At 42.2% G+C, this 18,628-nt stretch overlaps 3 protein-coding genes across 3 annotated transcripts; 1 reads left to right on the top strand and 2 right to left on the bottom strand.

The window, feature by feature from the left end:
* Positions 1-1,032: 1,032 nt before the first annotated feature.
* LOC143320016 (actin-related protein 2/3 complex subunit 1B-A-like) lies at positions 1,033-7,263 on the bottom strand. Its single transcript, XM_076729371.1, has 10 exons — positions 6,795-7,263; positions 6,075-6,216; positions 5,176-5,280; positions 3,905-4,127; positions 3,688-3,795; positions 3,152-3,385; positions 2,999-3,074; positions 1,929-2,128; positions 1,602-1,692; positions 1,033-1,480 (listed from the first exon to the last, which is right to left on the bottom strand). Exons 2-10 carry the CDS (start codon positions 6,136-6,138, stop codon positions 1,442-1,444), a joined length of 1,140 nt encoding a protein of 379 aa, XP_076585486.1. The 5' UTR covers positions 6,139-6,216; positions 6,795-7,263; the 3' UTR covers positions 1,033-1,441.
* Positions 7,264-8,709: 1,446 nt separating this feature from the next.
* LOC143320017 (actin-related protein 2/3 complex subunit 1A) lies at positions 8,710-15,091 on the bottom strand. The gene is made up of 11 exons (XM_076729372.1): positions 14,612-15,091; positions 13,801-13,894; positions 13,381-13,485; positions 12,873-13,095; positions 12,242-12,349; positions 11,991-12,094; positions 11,777-11,885; positions 10,771-10,846; positions 10,485-10,678; positions 9,635-9,725; positions 8,710-9,550 (listed from the first exon to the last, which is right to left on the bottom strand). The coding sequence occupies exons 2-11, from the start codon at positions 13,862-13,864 to the stop codon at positions 9,512-9,514; spliced, it is 1,113 nt and encodes a 370-aa protein (XP_076585487.1). The 5' UTR covers positions 13,865-13,894; positions 14,612-15,091; the 3' UTR covers positions 8,710-9,511.
* A 713-nt stretch (positions 15,092-15,804) lies between these two features.
* Positions 15,805-16,780, top strand: LOC143319003 (lipopolysaccharide-induced tumor necrosis factor-alpha factor homolog). Its single transcript, XM_076727559.1, has 4 exons — positions 15,805-15,859; positions 15,943-16,074; positions 16,381-16,555; positions 16,663-16,780. Exons 1-4 carry the CDS (start codon positions 15,805-15,807, stop codon positions 16,778-16,780), a joined length of 480 nt encoding a protein of 159 aa, XP_076583674.1.
* Positions 16,781-18,628: the final 1,848 nt, after the last annotated feature.

Raw genomic sequence — 18,628 nt, 5'->3', positions numbered from 1 at the left:
AAATGTTACAAGTATTTAAAGTAAAAGTACGAAAGTAAGAAAAATGTCCTCTGTGACTGTTATAGACTAATATTATATATTATTAGATCATTATTACTCATTCATTAATGTAAAAGCAATATTTTACTGTTATAGACTGAGGAGGCTGCAACAAATGATTGTTTACATTATGGATTAATCCGCTGATCATCCTTTCGATTGATCAGCTTGTAAAAAATGCCATCACAATTAATAAAATGACATCTTCACGATGGGTCTTTTGTCCAACCAATGGTTCAAACCAGAAAATGATTGAAGATAAGGTAAAATTATTAAAATAATTAAAAGGGAAAACAGCAAATCCTCACATTTGAGAAGCTGGAACAATTAAGTGTTCAGCAGGGGTCTTGTCTCTTTATGTATACTCTGTATGTTTCTTGTGTTACTTGGTAAAAAGTATTTTTGAAAAACAGGAAAAAATGAAATACTGACATCATGGGTCCACATTACACCAATCCCACCCACATCTTTGACAAGCCACCAACGAAGCCTGTGGAAATGTCTTACTTTTATTTCTTTCTCATTTCGTTCATTAACTGTTCTATTACATTTTATGTAAATGAACCTTCCCACAAGACGGACTAATTGCTGTTCCAAAGCCGCCTCCACACTACTAGGATATAATTCTTGTGCTTAATCTCTTTATTACTGTTTTTTAATTTTTGCCTAAAAGCAGTCAAATTGAACGATGGTGAGAAAACATCAAAACCAACCTTCAAAGCCCTCCATGTGTCATTTCTGTGTGAATCCCCTTTCTCAGGTTGACAAAACACACTGTAAACTCCCACACTTTGAGCCTTCGACTGTACCACATGGTCCTCATCAGCTCAAACTTTATGTGACTCTTGAGCATCTCAGCAGCGAACAAGCGGCTGAACCTGGAAATTGGATGGTTTCTCAGCAGCTAATTCTAATGTCAAGAATGATCTGTCACATTCAACTTCCTCAGATTTCCCAAAACAATGACAAACACACACACAAACACACGCCTCTAATGATCCAAGCATTGTGAAGCACTGTAACAGCAATCATTTATTAAATGCATATTATGACCAGCATAAGCTTTAACAAATACTGTAGCCTTTCATCATGGTTAATATAAAATTCCTGCTTTAAGCATTCAGCTCAGACTGAGCTCTCTGTGATTATACTAATCTAACTCATTAAGTACCGCTTGCAGACCTCCGGTCAGTCCCTCTGCATACAGTGTTGAGTTTAACAAGCTCAGCAAAGAGCTTCAGAGGGATTACAAACACTGTTTAACCCGAGTCTGATCGTTTAACTTGTATATAAAAAAAATACCTGATTAAAATATGGCCAGGAAGCTTTGTGTAATAAGGCAGCAGTTTCCTTCATATCTCCAGAAGCTAACATACTTTGTGCATGTAATGTAAACTTCAACTCAGACTATCTTCAGGTTCTTCATTGCAGACTCCAGAGTCTGAAAAAAAAGTGTGAAATACTCAAAAAAATCATCAAAAAAACATCATGTCAACAAGATACCACACAGCTTGTTTAATCTGTGCACAATGTGTTTGTGTGTGTGTGCGCGTGTGTGTTACCTTGACATCCCAGATGCCCATCCCTCCATCCATGCCGGTGGTGCAGAACTTGGTGCACTGGTTTCTTCCTCCTTCCAGCACTGAGATTTCACTGAAATATTGTTCAAGACAAGTCAAACTCTGAAGGCGCCTCAAAATTAGAAATTATTTTGTGTGTGTATGTGAAAATCAGGAGCCACTGCTGACTTTGAGGAGTTCAATATTTCCAGATCTCAGAGTCAGATCTCACCTACTCTTGATTCAGAAATACACACCTCATTCAAAGCTCTCAAAACAGCTTGATGTACGGTCCAGATCCAAAACTCGTATATTATTTCCTCCCGTTACCTGATGCTGTTCTTGTGCAGGGTGGTCAGGTCCTTATCGGTGCTCTGGGTCTCTGAAGCCCGACGGTCCAGGTTCTGGAAGCGTTCCCTGGCACTGATGCCCTTCTGGGCCGCCTGCTTAGGAACGTCCAGCTTGCCACCAAATGTCAAGCAGCCTTTGGCGCTGTCGTACACAAACAGCACCGGGTAACAGTCATGGCCCTGCAGGAGCAGAAACACATGAGGGTGCAGTCAGGAAGGCACCATATGGATGTAATATCATTAAATGAGAGCAGACATCCGTTGCGCTTTTGGTCTCTCAAGATTTAGCTAAAAAGCTCAACACCAACATGTGCAGAATCTTTTTAATGACTTTGATGGCTTTTGCTTGTCTCCATCTGTCAGAATGTTTTTTTAAGTCCTACCACTGGGAGGCGCCAAAGTCAAAAAGTTCAAGCCGTACGCAAAGTGGCTTTAAAACGAGAATCTGCGTCTTTTTAAAGATTTCTTTTACCAATGAAAATGTAATTCACAAGCAATAAAACACACTTTTTGTAAAATACACTCAGGTTTTTCTGCTACTCATGCTTTTTCTTGTATGACCAGCATGGCAGCTTACATTTGTTAGCCTTATTTAGCTAACTTTAGATTCATATTGCTGCTGTGTAACTGTGTATCGTTACTGTTACACCAATTATTGGCATGTTATAGATGGTCAAATGTGCCCTAATGATGATGTCTTTTTCTAATTAGAAAGTTTTTTCCAGCATTTTTGCCTTTGTTGGATAGTCAATCCCCTAAAAATGCATGTGAAGGAAGTTAAACTCCTGGGCCGCCAGGATGCTTCATTAATGATTTTAAAGCAACTGATTAAATACTGTGTCGGAAAATAAAAAGAAATTCAGTTTGACATCATCTTGTTATTTCTATTTGTGGCCACAGGGGGCACTGTTCAGCAAAAGAGATATGAGGACAGAAGTATTGGGATAGCTGATCTCGTCTGTGAGCAAAGATAACTTTACAATGTGAATAACATAAAATAATCTGGTTAATTAACAGCTGAAGATGTTCAGATATGCACTGAATACTCACAGCTGCTACTAGGCTGTTCTCAGTGATGAAGGTGACACACAGCAGAGGAAGTGTCTCAGAGCTCAGACTGCTCACCCTGTGGAGTCATAGCAAAGGTCAGAGTGCGCACACACACACACAAACACACAAATATGCTGCACAGCCCTCTCTTACGTGCCGGTCTTGCCTCCCTCTGCGACAGACACAGTGGAGTCATGGGAGGTCCAGGCCAGGCGGTTGCCGGAGTGCGAGAAGCACACGCTGTGCACCCACCCACCGCCTCCGCCCAAAGCCTGACCTGCTCCAGATCCTCCAGACTCAAACAGCATCTCCCCGAATGGCATCTTGCTGCCCCAGGGAGTGGGGCCGGGCTTCTCCTCCACTTCCTTAATGTAGGCTGAGAACACTCTGTTGGCGAGAGGGGTCGGGATGTGAATAAGACATGAGGAAGAGATGAGGAGGAGGACGAGGAGGACGAGAGGATGAAAACAATGGCTGATTTATACTGGGAGGAACAGGCAAATTTTAATCATAATTCATTCTTTGCAGTCTTTAACCTCTTTTGTTCATCTTTATGAAAATCAGCTAAAAGCATATGAAGTGGCGACAGTGTTTGTAGGATGATTGAAGGTATGCTTGGACTTTAGATTTTGATTATGTTAGTAGTAAAGCCTACTTTATATTTATGACCTCATCTGATTCGCCGTTACCTGCATTTGAAGTCACAGGATCCAGCAGCCAGCAGGACATTGTTGGGATGCCAGTCCAGACTGAGGATGGTGGAGCGGATCGGCTTCTTGATGTGCTTACACACCCACCTACAGGGGACAACACAGCATGCTGGAGTCTCCTTATGTATGGTTCATAGCAATCAAATGCAGCCTTTCGTGTAAATTAGGGGCTGGAAGCCATCCTCTAAAACCTCACCAGTCGTTTTCCTGCTCAAAGTAGCAGATAGAGATGAGGCGTGAGCCGCTGCCAACGGCAAACTTGTTCTCTCGGGGCGACCACTTCACACATCGAGCAGCGCGGTTGATCCTGAGGATGACCAGGGTGGGCTTCCACGTGCCCTCTTTTAGGGTCCACACATAGGCATTACGGTCCGCTCCGCAAGTAACTATGCGGTTACTCTCTGGAGCCCAGTCAATACCTGCCGGAGAGAGAACCTCTTATTGATCCTTTACCTCTGTGCTCAATATATTCAAATTAATGATATATATTTAAATTAAGCATTTAATCAATTAAGCATTTAATTAACCAGCTATTGGTTTCTGATATAGATCTAAAACGTTTGTGCTTTGCCTCACACTTATGCACTGCTGCACTTCTGTTGAAATGTTGTATTTTATTTGATTTTATGCATTCTATGTAATCAATTTTAACCTTTATTTTATTATTTTATCCTGCGATTTGATGCTCAATCCTTGTTTTTATTTCCATCCTTACTCTATCTTTACCTATATTTTAATATTTTATTGTGATTATTATGTGATATTTTATTGGTTTTATGCATTGTCTCTATTTTTACTTTCATCCTTATCATCATTATCAAGTGGATTTTACCTTATTTTACATACATTCTTGTCCGTCCTGTCTTTTCTATGTAAAGCACTCACTTGGTACATGTGATTTCTTTCTTGTAAAGCACTTTGAGCTGTGATTCCTGTATGAAAAGTGTTCTACAAATAAACGTTATTATTATTATTACTATTATTATTATTATTATTATTATTATTATTATTATCACAAATACCAGAAATGGGACATCAGCAGTCTGGAGTCTTGCTGTGACTCCGGAAGTCACGGTGGCTCGTCAGAAATAATTCAGTACTTAACCAACATAAAAGCACAATGTGTGCTTTGGATTTACGGATTAAACAAACGAGATGTGCATGTTCACTGGTCAGCTATAAACATGCTGGTAGGTGGATTTTATTACTGTTGAACAGAGGCAGGCCAGTATTTGTGCTAAGCTAAGCTAACAGGCTGCTGGCTGCAGCTTCATACAGACAGAAAGTGATACAGATGTTCTCATCTACCTCAACAACAAAGCAAATAAGTGTATTTCTCAAAATGTGGAACTATTCCTTTAAATCTTCTGCTTTGTTTATTAGGTACTTCTGGGCAGGACAGCTGGAGTTTTAAAAGACATGGATTGAACAGTATGTGCAGACAGGAAATGCATTGCTGTGTCTCACCTGTCACCTGCCCATTGTGCTCCTTCAGCTCGTGGATCTTGCTCCACTTGGTACCATCTTTCTTGTAGATGTGGACCTCGTGGTTGTTGGGACACAAGGCGATCTCTGAAGCACAAAATCACATTTAGGTTCAACGTGCATCAGCAGAGAAAGCAGTGAGAATCAGTAGAATATATAAATGGGAAGTCCACCAGTGTGAGGGCAAAGTAGAGAGTGACTGACGAAGCGAAGTGGAACGCAGAGCAGCTGACTGGGTGCATGAGAACAGAAGAAACTAGAGAAATACAGTATGTATCTGCCTGCAGGCAGCACACAGACACATGGTATCTTTAAATAGACAATGTGCGAGAACTGCGGCCTTCCTTCCCATAATGTAGCAAACTGTGCACATGTTTTAGTCAGCAGATGAGTCAGAAGTAGTGTTTGTCTGAGAGCAGCAGTGTGGGTGCTTCAGTGTGCTTTTTTTTTTTTTTTTTTGTGAGCGTTCAGTCTGCAAGCTGAGCCAGCTAAAGTGTTCAGCTTGTAAGTTGAGTGAAACTACAACTGCATGACTCGATGACTTGACCACAGCTGCCTATTACATCCGCTTTGCCCAGAAACCAAAGCGCTGATCAAAACAGCCAAATATGGCATTAGTTTCCTGGAGCTAACGGAGCACAAGAGCCTCTCAGAAAGGCCCCTAGACGCCACCCTCAGCCTTACAGGAAACAGGAAATACCTTCTCCCACCTGGGAGCCAATCACAAACCTCCAACTATTACACTATTTGTTCTTTGGCGTAGACTCCGGTTGAAGCAAGATGTTCCATGATGTCTGTGTTTAAAATGGTGTGCAGTTTAGAGATGAGGAGACTGAAAGACAAGGCCCAAGTGACCAATCAGAAAAGGCGAGCAGACTCACGGGTACGATCTTTATTCCAGGCATGGCAGCTAATTGGTTCCAGCAGAAAGCTATAGTACGACATGGCCAATCGGATGGTAGAAACAGACCAGGAAGTGGTGTGAGGAACCAGTGGTGGTGGGCTGGAAGATAACAGTCAAGTCTGGAAAAACAGAAGTTTGAAGGTTCTTGTTAGATGAAAGAGAAAGAAAAACACGACAAAGATACAAACTGTAATTAAAGTTACAAAAGTATTTATCAAGACAGTCAGAGTTGGTCCAGACTGTGAGGCACTTTGAGAAGTAAAACACACCATCAGCCAATATTAACCGTCTGTGCACAGAAAAACACACTGAGCTTATCACACTCAGGTTGTCTTAATGGAATCCAGACTTTGAGAGGCATGAGGGGAATGATGCAGGTTCGGGGTTACACACATCTCGCAATCAAACTTCACAGCTAGAGCACACACCCAGGAAATAAAGACAAACATCTCCATCACAGGCAGTTATTTCACAAGCACTAATTTTACATAATAACATCCACATTTCTGAGCTCTGACTGAGTGTGTGTGGGTTGGACTGCCTGTTGCACACATTTAGCTTTTTCCTGAAAATGTATTACACGAACAAAGTGTGTGTTTGTGTGTGAGTGTGTGTGTGTGTGTGTGTGTGTGTATGTGCATTACTGACATGTCAAAGCAAACTCAGTCAACTGTTAAATATTTTCTAGGCTACTTACCCTGAGGGCTGGACAGAGATGAATGGGTGAATAGCTGCAGAGATGGAGAGAGAGAAAGAAGAGAGGAACAGGGAGAGGCAGAGGAAGGTGGCGGATCAAATAAAGATGAGGGTGTTCAGCTCGCGGACTCTGGCCAGTCAACGCGAACGCTAACGACAGAGTGAGCTCAGGAAGAGCGAAGCTGAGCTGAAGAGAGGGAGGAGAGGTCAGAGGGGGAAGTGGAGGAGGGTACAGTGAAGCACAGAGGGGGAGACATACAGGAAGTTTGTGCAGGCTTATGCTCAAGGCAGAAAAGATCATGGGTGTAACATTTCAAAAATGTGAGAGAATGGGAGCAAACGCTTCATTTTTAACAGGAACAGAAGGGAAAGGAGTTTGAGGTTTTTGCACCAGTGAAACTAGGAAGAGAGGGAGGAGCACGAATACAATGTTCTGCAAGAAGGAGGAGGTCGAAACTGAGGGGGAGGCCAAAAAAAAAAAAACCTATAAAGCATGAAAGACACGGAAAAAAGGGGGAGGGACGTATTTCTGCATAAAGAAAGAGGAACAAGGAAAAGGGGAAGAAAAGCAAACTGCAGGTGGGGGGAGGAACGGGTGGCGTCAGGAGAGAAGTTGGCAACACAATCTAGTTGCTTCAATTTTTTTTCCACATGTATTTTATTTAGATTTCCCTCAGATATCCCACCTCCCAAGTTTCTGTGCTTTCCCTGGAAGATTCCCACTTTGCGCATGAAATTTAAAATCAGCAGTGGATGTTGACTTAGGTTAGAGACCTTTCTGTCTGTGCTAGTGCTGGTTTTTAGGACAGAAAAATGAAACTGAACTCTAACTTGTTTGTCATAGCAGACAAGTGAAGAGTGGGAGTTTGTACAACTCTTTTTATTTTCATCTTTTCTCTAAGGGCCTACAATGGACACGAGAATCCTTAAACCACTTATTTCCATTTCACTTTTTTCTACTTTTCTCTTGACCATCCGTGTGTGGCCATGGCAAATAATAATAAAAAATATGGAAATTGTGGGAAAATTTACATTTTAACCTCATAGTTCTTTGGTTTTTGACCTACCTGTAAAACTAATGACAGTAACATCATTGTACTTTGTGTTTAGGGTTAGAATTAACAAATGTTAGCATGCTAATAGACCAAACTAAGATGGAAAACTTCATTTGTGGAGAACATCAGCATGTTAACATTGTCATTGTGAGCATGTTAGCATGCTGATGTTAGCATTTAGCACAAAAACCCTCTGAGTACAGCCTCACATAGCCGCAAGCTTGGCTGCTGACTCTTAGTCTTGTTTAAATGTAATTTTCCATGACCACCACAAACAACAACCATCAGCCTCACCTATACTGTTTACTGCTAGTTAGCAAATGCTAGCTTACTTAAGCATTTAGCCTCAGCACAGCTGCATCCAAGTACAACCTAAAGGGGCTGCGAGCATGGCTCAAGATAAACAAATACTGTATAGAAAAAAAAGAAAAAAAAGAAAAAAACATGGCTGCTGAGAAGTGTAACAGTATGAACCTGAAGCACTGCTGAAGATTTAGGGTTTCTCCTCCAGCTACCTGCTTGTGTAGTTTCAGTCATTTTCTTTGAGTCAACAACTACATCTGTGAAGAATCAGCTTTGTTCCTTTAAAGGGCTTTCGTGCACAGCATCTACGGTCATTTTCATCTTAGACTTCAGAAATTAAACCTTTCTCGCTGAGAAAATGCATGAATGCAGGGATTAACCAATCTACAGCAAACACACTCCAACTACATCCAGCCTGAGAAATTTTAAACACACAAGCACAAACACGGCTTGCAGATTTCAGAAATACAAACACTAGCGCTGCACATGCACTGAAGGCTAACTAGTTACTGTGTGTTGGGCACAAAACAAAGGAAGAGAACAGTCAAGTGACTTGCGTACTGTAAATGTATTTCATCTTTATTTCATGTCTACCTCATGATCAGTTACATAGAAATCCTCCATCTTGTGTGGTTTTAGTGTAGTAGCTACAGAGCCTAGTGCTGGACAGCCGTGACTCTGCAGAGTTTAGACAGCTGCTTTCTCTCTCCACCATCAGATCCTGTACAGCTCTCTACAGCCAACCAGCAACGTGACCTCAGAGTATCAATAACCTGGGTCCAAATCAAAACAATGACTTCACCTGCTGGAGAATATTCACCATACTCCAGGAAGTAAAGCATCACGTCCTCCGATCTGCTAAACATTGATATTCGGAGATCACGCTGAGGTTAATCTGTGGTGAAATACAGTCTGACTTTTGGATAAAACGCACCTTTTAGTGTTCAACTTTTGGTACAGGAGGTTAGAGAACATAAAAACACACATTTCACGTCACGTTTTAATACGTGTCAGAGGACCTTCCCACTTTGACACCTGGTTAACCTTCATTTTAAAAACAGACAAAAAAGAAAAAAAAATCAACAGTGATGTCACACGTCAGCTCAGTGTGTGTGTGTGTGTAGTGTATGCATGTACTTTAGTGTGCGGGTGAGAGTGTTTGCACACACTCACAAGAGTGTGTTATGGTCTGATCAGTGCTTCAGCAGACACTTGATAAGGTGGTCAGTTGTGTGTGTTACTGGCTGCGTCGCGGGAGCGGAGGGGGGGAGGTGGAAGGGGGAGAGGAGGGAGGACTACGGGGTGAGCTGTGGGGGGGAGGTGAGGCCGCAGCGTCTCTTCATTCATCCACAAGATTTCTTCACATGATGCGGAGACCCTGGATAGAAGCTTCTAGACTCTGAGGAGGCAAACACACAAGAGAGTTAGAGCTGATCTGAGAAAACAAGTGTGTGAGGAGGATGGCTGATCTGTGTATTTGTACCTTGAAGTCCCAAATAGTCATTGCCCCATCAATGCCTGTGGTGCAGAACTTGCGACAATCCCTTTTGTCTCCCTCATAGATAGACACTTGGCTAAAGACCAGACATGAAGACACATATGGGCAGTTTTAAAAGGGGTGAAGAAGTTAGAAAATTGAAAATCAGAATGATGGATTTCAAAATAACGCCATGAGGGTCTGATAAAATAATACTCACAATGTATACACAGTGGTGGATTTTATTACCTTCGCATAGCTGTTTCCCCTTGCTTCCAGTGTATGTGCTAAGCTAAGCTAACCAGCTGCTCCCTGTAGCTTCACATTGACCATACAGATATAAGCAAAATTAAGTTTCTTGTCCAACTCTGGCAAGAAAGTGAGTGACCTTGTGTCCCAAAATGTCAAACTATTCCTCAAGAAAAAACTAAATCTATGTCTCAAAATCCCTATAATAAACAAAACAAACAAAAACTGCATAAAAGGTTTGCCATTTGACATGAAACCAAATGGTTCATTGTTGGAAAACATGGCACGGTGGACAGATCTGATTATATCAGTGCTTGAATTCAGATGAGCTCATAAGTGTAAGTTTTTCTCCATCGTGATTTAAAGGTCGGTAAGCTGAGAACTACTAAACCAAACTCTTTACTGAAGATGACACAAAACAAAATGTAACTAGTACAAGCTGGTGATGAACTGTTGAGGAAAAGAGGCAAATCTTCATTTAAACAGAGGAGAAACACTGTACTTCAGGTGTACGCTGATCAAGTTTAATTAAAAACCTAAGAAAACATTAACAACATCCTAAAATGAAAATGCACTGCCCTGCACTGATCCCATCAGCGTGACTTACGTGATGCTGTTCTGGTGCACTGTGTCCAGGGCAGTGTTGCGGTCCTCGGTGGTGGCTCGCTTGTCCATGTTCCTGAAGCGCTCCATGGCAGAGATGTTCCTCTGGATGCTCTGCTTGGGGAGGTCGAGCTTTGACACAAATGTCAGCGTTCCACCATCGTCGCAACGGAACAGCATGGGGCAACAGTCGTGGCCCTGAAGACACAATCAATGGATTTAAAACGCCATTCCTTACTTGCTGTATATTTGTGCATAGAAATATGTTAGAGTGTGTGTTTTATTCTTACCGCAGCTACTAGACTGTTCTCTGAAACAAAAATGACGCTGAGGAGAGGAAGGAACTCCGTCTTCAGCTGTGAAGGACTGAACACACACTCCAATTATTTATAATCTTGAAATTCAACTGATTTTATTGTCCTTTGAAAAGCTTAAACAGACAGCATACAACAAACAAACCCATTAATTTAGTGAATATCCTTTTTTAATGTGATGGATTGCTTTTCAGCATGAAGAATGTGTGGGAGGATATTTTAATTTTTTGAAAGGGGTTACTCATTTTTTGGACATCACTAAACCGCTTGGGACGTACTTTCTGCTCTATACTCATCTGTTCACTAAAAAGAGTAATCTCTGTATCCCCTCTGCCTGTTTGGTTAAGAGGATAGCTCCTTTTTTTAGCTCCTTTTTCATTTTTAGTTGCTGTCAAAGCAAAAAAGGCACCTGGTCCAGCTCTAAGTTATCTTCTTCGACTTATATTAGCTGAAACTTCAGTCATCATCCATCTATATTCTACATGGAAACATTTTCTGCATTTCCATCAGATCATTGTCTCCTTCATCACTGCAACTGGCAAACAGTGAGTGTACTGACACCTGCACCCATCGCAATATTTGTTTATCTGGTGTTCGTGTGCGCGAACACACGTACGTGACATGACACACATTCCTGCCAATGGTTTTAATCTTTTCCAGCGATCTATGGGTGGTGGTTAACATGCCAAGAAATGCAGCAATGTGCCATCAAAGGCAGTGTAGAAGAAGACTGCATGCCTACAAAACTGGATGTAAATACAGGATTTAAAATACTTTTGCTTTGCCAAGGTTTTATGAGGAAGGAAATGCATTCAACACATTCATTAAGACGGCAAGGATATACACAGTGTGTTTTACTAAGTAACACTGAACGTAAATATAACGTTTATTTACACAAAAACTCCTCAAGGCACATTTCATCTGAGAAACCTGCTGGTTACAACCATGCACAAGATCCCTCTATGCTTAGAAATGACTATACCTGGCAGTCTTAGAGCTGTCCACCACAGTGACTGTACTGTCATGGCTGACCCAGGCCAGACGGTTACCAGAGGCTGAGAAAGAGACAGAGTGGACCCAACCCCCTCCACCTAACAGACACAAAGTGCAAGACAGGTCTGGTTTAGTTCAAAGGCCTACAGCAAGTCATACATAAGAGGTTTTTTACTGTCACATATAAAGACACAGACACAAACCTGCTCCTCCGAATTCTGCTAGCACTGCCCCAAATGGCATCTTGCTGCCCCAGGGTGTGGGACCTGGTTTCTCTTCCACCTCCTTAATGTAGGCTGAGAACACCCTGGAGGCCAGAGAGAGAGAGAAGTGGGGAGAGCAAAAGCAAAAAAACAGAATAGAAAGCACAAGAAGAAGAGAGGTTGTTGGCAGGTTTGCAATCATTTAATCTTCATCTCTTTGCCTCATGAGCTTCACTGTTAACAACATTCACCTGCATTTGAAGTCACAGGATCCAGCGGCCAGCAGGATGTTGTTGGGATGCCAGTCCAGACTGAGGATGGTGGAGCGGATTGGCTTCTTGATGTGCTTGCTGACCCACCTGAAGCATTTGAAAAAGCACTGACATCTTTAATATGGAATGTGGAAAGACATTTCTAATATACCAATGTTTCAACAATATATTTCAAATGGGTAAAAATTTGTGAGTGTAGTTAAGCAAAACTGAACTATGCTTTATTATCGTTGGTGTTAGAAAAGATAACCTTTCGAGCCTTGCAGCAGATTTATATCACTCATTTGCACTCAACACAGTACTTTGGTTTTAAATCAGGTGATGGCAAACAGGTACAGATTCAGGGTTGTTGCTTTGTCCCAAAGTAATAAATTAGTAAATAATGTGACTTTCACAGGTGAACAAAAATTAAGGTAAAAATACCACCATCTCACTGCAATGCTGCACTTACAAAAAAGTGACAACATAATGTATATTAAAGTGCAAAAATAACTACAACATTTAGTAACATAATCAGAATAATCAATTTGGCTATAATCTTCCATCCATTGTTGTATTAAATTTCAGTACATATATTTGCAAAATGTCATAACTGTACAAACACTCTCACCAGTCATTCTCAGACTCAAAGTAGCAGACAGAGATGAGTCGAGCACCACTACCGACTGCAAACTTGTTCTCCAGTGGAGACCACTTGACGAAGGTGGCGGCCCGATTGATCCTGAGGATGACCAGTGTGGGCTTCCATACCCCCTCCTTCTGGGACCACACATAGGCATTACGGTCTGCTCCACATGTCACTATACGGTCACTTTTGGGAGCCCAGTCAATACCTACAACACAACAGAGGCTATGTAATTAATGACCAACCATGGCAATAATCATGAAGTGAATTATGACGACACTTTCTAGAGCTGAATACATTTTTATAAAGACTGATCATTTAGAATCATACATGTGTATTTAATGTGTTTCAATTCTTGTTAATGACCATTCTAGACACATTTGTTTATGGGTAGCTATATGAACACAGAAGATGACTGAAATATTAATAATAATAAATATCTACCTACTCTTAATAAGCTTTAAAAACTGTCTACAGCAGGCTGATTAAATACCTGTTATGTGTCCATTGTGCTCCTTCAGCTCATGGGTCTTAACCCACTGGTTGCCACTCTTCTTGTAAATATGGACTTCATGGTTATTAGGACTGATGGCAATTTCTGCAAGAAAAAAAAAAAAAAAAACAGCTGGTTGACAGGCTGGAAGTTCAGATAACAAACAAGCTCTACCAGTTTCTGCTATCTGCCAAATACCAGGCTTGACAAGTCAATGAAAGAGTTGACAAATTCTGAAAACGGATAGTGGAAAAATATTATTTATGTGGCTGAAATTGCAATCCTGATCTCCAAAATATATGCTACACCCAGTTATTTTCAAAGGCATTAACTGCAACCAGTTATTTAATTTCTTAACTGGTATGCACTGAGCAAGTTAGCAGTGGTACTCATATAATGGAGGAAACATCCGAGCCTTACGTGTCCTATCGCGGTTCCACGCGTGGCAGGTGATGGGTTCCAACAGAAACTGATGAAGGGACATCTTGTCTGGGTGTGGTCCTTAAGTGGAACTCTGCGAAGTCACACAGCAAAACTTAGTTTAGCAACTAGCGAGAACAGAAATCCTGAGCAAGCAGCTCGACTGAACTCAGCCTCTCTGGGCTTTAAAACTCCGCAGATGACCGTGGATAATAAAAACTCTCCTTGATCACTTCTAAAAATGCGACGGCCAGTTAACTGTTAACTTAATTGCAAAGATAATTCGGATTCCATTTGTTAGCTGGCCGCATTAGCGTGGATACTTTAGCTGAACCCAATCAGTCAAAACACTGAAAGGCTGCTTCAACTAGCCTATGTTAACGTAGCCAAAATAATATTGCCAGGCTAGCTAACGTTAGCAGCTAACTTCCACCACAGTCTGAATTTATTTATCATGGCATGCTAAGTTAACCACTTTTATGAAGTCAAGCTGTCTTGATTAGCTAGCGACTATAACATTATCGTGACTAGGTGAGTTGCCTCACTCGGAAACGTTAAATCATTGACACTAGCAATACCTTACTAACGTTACTAGCAAGTGAATCAAATTGCTAGCTAAAGCTAACTGTTCGCCGGTGTTAGATTGGCCTTGCAGAAATACTGGTCTTCTGAGAAATACATAGACGTGTTGCTGTCCACGCGTTTGCCAGAAGGCCTCTTTTTTCTGTATCAGACCACGGTTTTTCCTCGGACGAGAAGCCTTTACTCCCGACGATAGCTACACCACAAGCAAGCTCTCATGCTAAATTACCTCGTCAGTCCGGTTCTCCGAGTGTGCGCTCTCGTTAGCCGGTAAGCTGAGTTATGCTAACGGGAAAGGTTAAATCAGGAATGGACCCGAATTCGCGGACTCTGGTCAGTCGACACGAATTCGTCCAGGAATGTTGAGGGAATGTCAAGACGGCCAGTAGGATACGACCGGGAGCATCCGGTAGCTAACTCGGCAGCAAAACCTGTGGATGCCTGGCTGACAGCTAGCTTAGCGTCATCACGCTAGCTGTTACATTCAACTGAAAATCCTCGTTCACATCGAAGTGTCACACCAACTACGATGAGCACGAAAGAGCTCCTCTAGTGGCCCAAATAGAAACATCCAAAGTGGCCAAACCGGTTACAAAACGCCACTATCTAGCGCATAGCTTGGACAACACTGCTATACATCGAGTCTGTCTTGCATGAAATGAGTGCGATGAGGGAAAGAAGTTATTTCTAATCAAGGCGACAAGTGGACAAGTGCCACAGATTCCCAGGGGCCCTGAAAGCCACACCTTTATAGTTGATTGTAGTTTTGTTTGCGAAAGTCTGAATATACATTTAAATTACAAACAAACAGAAAAAAAATGTTTGTATATTACGGGATTAAGGATTAAGATCTTCAGATGGGACCTGCTTTAATAGGTTCATCTTGAGTCTCTGTCTTGGTCAGGGTCCTTGTCAGAATCTTGTTTTAATCTATTAATATTGTCCTTACATTCCTGTAATTATGTACTATTTCATCTTGAATAGAGAGGCTGGGAGGACCTGGGTTAATAGGGGGCTACAAGATAATTTTCTCCCAAAGGTCCCCAACAATGTTAATCTCTCTGTGTATGTTCTTAACCCGTATCTGCTGTTCCGGTGCCTGCAACTGTAAATAGGAGTTATCATTGGCACCATACAGTTGTAAGGAAGTCAGTGAAATTGGGATGCATGTCTGCAGTAAACATAAGGAAGGTAGTGCAGCTTTTTAAAAAATTACCCCCAAATCACTTCTTCCTCATCTGAAAGCTCATCCTGCTGTTGATTTGTGGGTAATATGTTCTTAAACCAATCAGAAGAGGTTTCAATTAGTACCTCTCCACCACACCTGGTAGAACTGCAGATGAGCTGCTGCTGGCTGTAAAAACATCAAAATACATTCATATCCTCACTCTCGCTTTTTGTGGAACATCACCAAATTGTTAAATGGGGTCAAAGGTGGAGGAACCGTTTCCTACCCCTCCAGCGTACTTCTTACCAGGTAAAATACCCTTTCAGTCTGCTTGGTTATACAGGACCCATTTTTAACAGCTAAAAGAAACTTGTGTGTATTTGCTTTTCCAGACAACAGTCACACAGGGCACGATGTGAGGATCTACCATATTCACTCACCTTTCAGCCCTCCACCGCCACCTCCTTCCTTCTCCTTTTCTCCTGGGGTTGCCTGCTCCACCCAAGCTCAATCACCTCTGCCAGGTACATGCTCACTCCATGTTTGCCTCCATTTTGAACATGTCAACGTTTTCTTTGTTCAAAATTCAGAGATGTCCTCTCCTTTTATACTCAAGTGTAGATTTTAGTAAGTCATTTTAAGTTGGGAGGTGTTGGTTGTAGAGTTGTCTGTCCATTAATAGTGTTTAATTGTCCATATACTATTTAAAAAATGTGTAAATCATGAACACTAAGTGCATGGGATGGTACTGTCTTCTATGTACTGCTGCATTTGCTCTTTACGTGAAGTGTAGAAGCAGTCTTTTTCATCCTTCCATGTCTTCTCTTTAGTGTCCACTGTCCCTCCATCTACTCCCAGGCTGAAGTTTGTGAGCTATGAAACAGAGCTGTGTCGCTCTCCAGCTCTGACAACGTGCCCATTTTGTCAGACTCAGGTCACCACGCAGGTCACCTACCGAGTCGGGACTCACGCGTGGCTCATGTGTCTCGTGTTTGTGTTATGCGGGTGAGGAGAGACTCTTTCAAACAGCTAAATCTGATTAAATGAATTATCACTCACACAGATACACACATTCAAAAGGCAAAGACTGATGTATAATTTCTGTCTGACAGGTTGCTGCTTGGATGCTGCCTGATTCCATTATTTGTGAACCATTTCAAGGACGCCTATCACACTTGTCCTCGCTGTCGAAGGGTCCTCCACATACACAGGAAGACATGTTGTGAATGAACACACGTGCTGAACTACCAACTGGTTAATGTGTTTTTTTTCCACTGTAACAGACATTCAGATGGACTGTTGCAGGTAGTTAGGATAACTTATATGTAGATGTATATGTTTAAATGTATAAAATGTACAAAAGATACTCATGCCATGTGGATTTTTAACTATTTTAATCATGTCTTTTTTAAAAAATCATATCAAATAAATGTTTTCTGTGGCAATCTTTACTGAATGTTTTCTGTCGTATAAAAGAAGAGCACACAACAGGAACAAATGCCAAGCTTGGACATGAGTCATTTATATTTTGCTTGAAATAAATAACTCCAACCAAATCATCTTTTCACTAAAAAAGAGAAAACTGGAGGATTCACTTGATGAACACCATGAGATGCAGTCAGATGCTATGAGAAAAGCTACTGAGTGTAACCTTGATTTCTTTATTAATTTGTCAAACTACTTTATTCAAAGTCAAGAATAAAGTTCCACATTAATTTAGACTTGGTTTCCACAGATTCTACATGTTTGCCATGGATACTGATTCCAACCTCATTTTCTCTGCAGTCATCAAAGCAGCCTGTGCGGATTAAGCCGGCATGTGCACTTGCACTGTGTGTAGTAAACGTGCCTTCACTGATGACACCAGAGGATTAAAGGTGTGGGTCTATTTTAGATCTTTGAGCCTCAGAGTAATGAGCGTTTGAGTTGCAGCAAAACCCTTCATTCCCTTCCACTGAGGTCATGCACGCCTACTGAGGCATGCCATGCCACGCCCTCCCGCTGCTCAGGTATAAGACCTTGACAGGTTGTCTGTCCTTCCAGGGTGGATGAGCACTGGTGGATCAGCGGAGACTCACTGCTGACCCCTGCATGGCCGAGGATGCGCCTGAGTATCCCCTCAGTAAATCGGTTTCCTCCTTAGTACGCTCTTCTTTTTTCTTCCCGCACTTCAAAAGCAAAACTGAGCTTCTCTCATATTTGATCCTGTGTGTTGCCAAAATGCCATTCATCCCACCTGTGTCGATTGCACGCTCTGTGTCAGGACTGACCGGGAAGGAGAGACCTATCAACAACACTTCATCTAAAACTACTGTGGCCAAGACGAAGGTTCAAAGAGACGACAAAGGCAGCTCAGTGAAGGAGCGACTGGCTTCAAACCTCAAGCAGCTGGGGAAGAAAAGCCAACCCAGGAGTCATCTGCCAACTGCAAAAGGTGCAGAGCTGCACGCACAGAGAAGGGACAGATTGTTGCCTTCATCACAAACAGACAGCTTTCCAGCCTCCAGCTCGGGTGAATCTCTGTCTAAGGTAGAGCAGCACAAACACACGATCCAGAGCTCTGTAAGGAATGAACCAGAGGTGAAGACGAGGGCCAGGCATCAGGAGGAGGCCCGTTTCACACTAACTCTCACACCTGAGGCTGTTCTGCTGCTACAGCGGAGGAACAGTGAGAGGCATCAACACTCAGCATCCAGAAATGCAGGAAGCGGAGGTGGTGTTTCTGGAAGTGCGTCAGATTCCAGGCGCAGGAGGGAAAAGGTCTCAAAAAGGCATCAAGCAGCAACACAGAGACACAGCACTCCGAACAGCAGAGCTACTGCCAAAAACAGCAGCGACGCTGAGCTGGGAGACATCAGCTCCATCGTGAAAATCTCACTTCTGAACGAGCACCATAAGTACGATGATGTGGAGTATGAGGAGGAGGAGGACTATGGTGTGGACGAGCGTGTGGTGCTGAAATGCACCGAGTGGCTCCGTGGGTTGGAAAACACACCAGTGACAGTGGGACACAGCCTGAGCAAGAGCGCAAGCAGTGTGAAAAGTTTCTAAAGAAGTACAGCTCCAGCGATGTATCAC

The sequence above is a fragment of the Chaetodon auriga genome, chromosome 4, assembly GCF_051107435.1.
Source record: "Chaetodon auriga isolate fChaAug3 chromosome 4, fChaAug3.hap1, whole genome shotgun sequence".
NCBI classification, from domain to species: Eukaryota; Metazoa; Chordata; class Actinopteri; order Chaetodontiformes; family Chaetodontidae; genus Chaetodon; species Chaetodon auriga.
The sequence above is the reverse complement of the archived record's forward strand: the minus strand, read 5'-3'. Positions and strand labels throughout refer to the sequence as shown.

What these genes read in the sequence shown, in the direction of transcription:
- LOC143320016 (XM_076729371.1), bottom strand. Translation starts at nt 6,138, where the DNA reads ATGTCGTACTATAGCTTTCTGCTGGAACCAATTAGCTGCCATGCCTGG. An exon ending in TCCTGTGACTTCAAATGCAG is followed by an intron (nt 3,386 to 3,687) that starts GTAACGGCGAAT and finishes TCTCGCCAACAG; the next exon opens with AGTGTTCTCAGCCTACATTA. An exon ending in AGAACAGCCTAGTAGCAGCT is followed by an intron (nt 2,129 to 2,998) that starts GTGAGTATTCAG and finishes CTGCTCCTGCAG; the next exon opens with GGCCATGACTGTTACCCGGT.
- LOC143320017 (XM_076729372.1), bottom strand. Translation starts at nt 13,864, where the DNA reads ATGTCCCTTCATCAGTTTCTGTTGGAACCCATCACCTGCCACGCGTGG. An exon ending in GACAGCTCTAAGACTGCCAG is followed by an intron (nt 10,847 to 11,776) that starts GTATAGTCATTT and finishes GTGTGTGTTCAG; the next exon opens with TCCTTCACAGCTGAAGACGG. An exon ending in AGAACAGTCTAGTAGCTGCG is followed by an intron (nt 10,679 to 10,770) that starts GTAAGAATAAAA and finishes TTGTGTCTTCAG; the next exon opens with GGCCACGACTGTTGCCCCAT.
- LOC143319003 (XM_076727559.1), top strand. Translation starts at nt 15,805, where the DNA reads ATGGGGTCAAAGGTGGAGGAACCGTTTCCTACCCCTCCAGCGTACTTC. An exon ending in TCCAGCGTACTTCTTACCAG is followed by an intron (nt 15,860 to 15,942) that starts GTAAAATACCCT and finishes TTGCTTTTCCAG; the next exon opens with ACAACAGTCACACAGGGCAC. An exon ending in AGCTCAATCACCTCTGCCAG is followed by an intron (nt 16,075 to 16,380) that starts GTACATGCTCAC and finishes TCTTCTCTTTAG; the next exon opens with TGTCCACTGTCCCTCCATCT.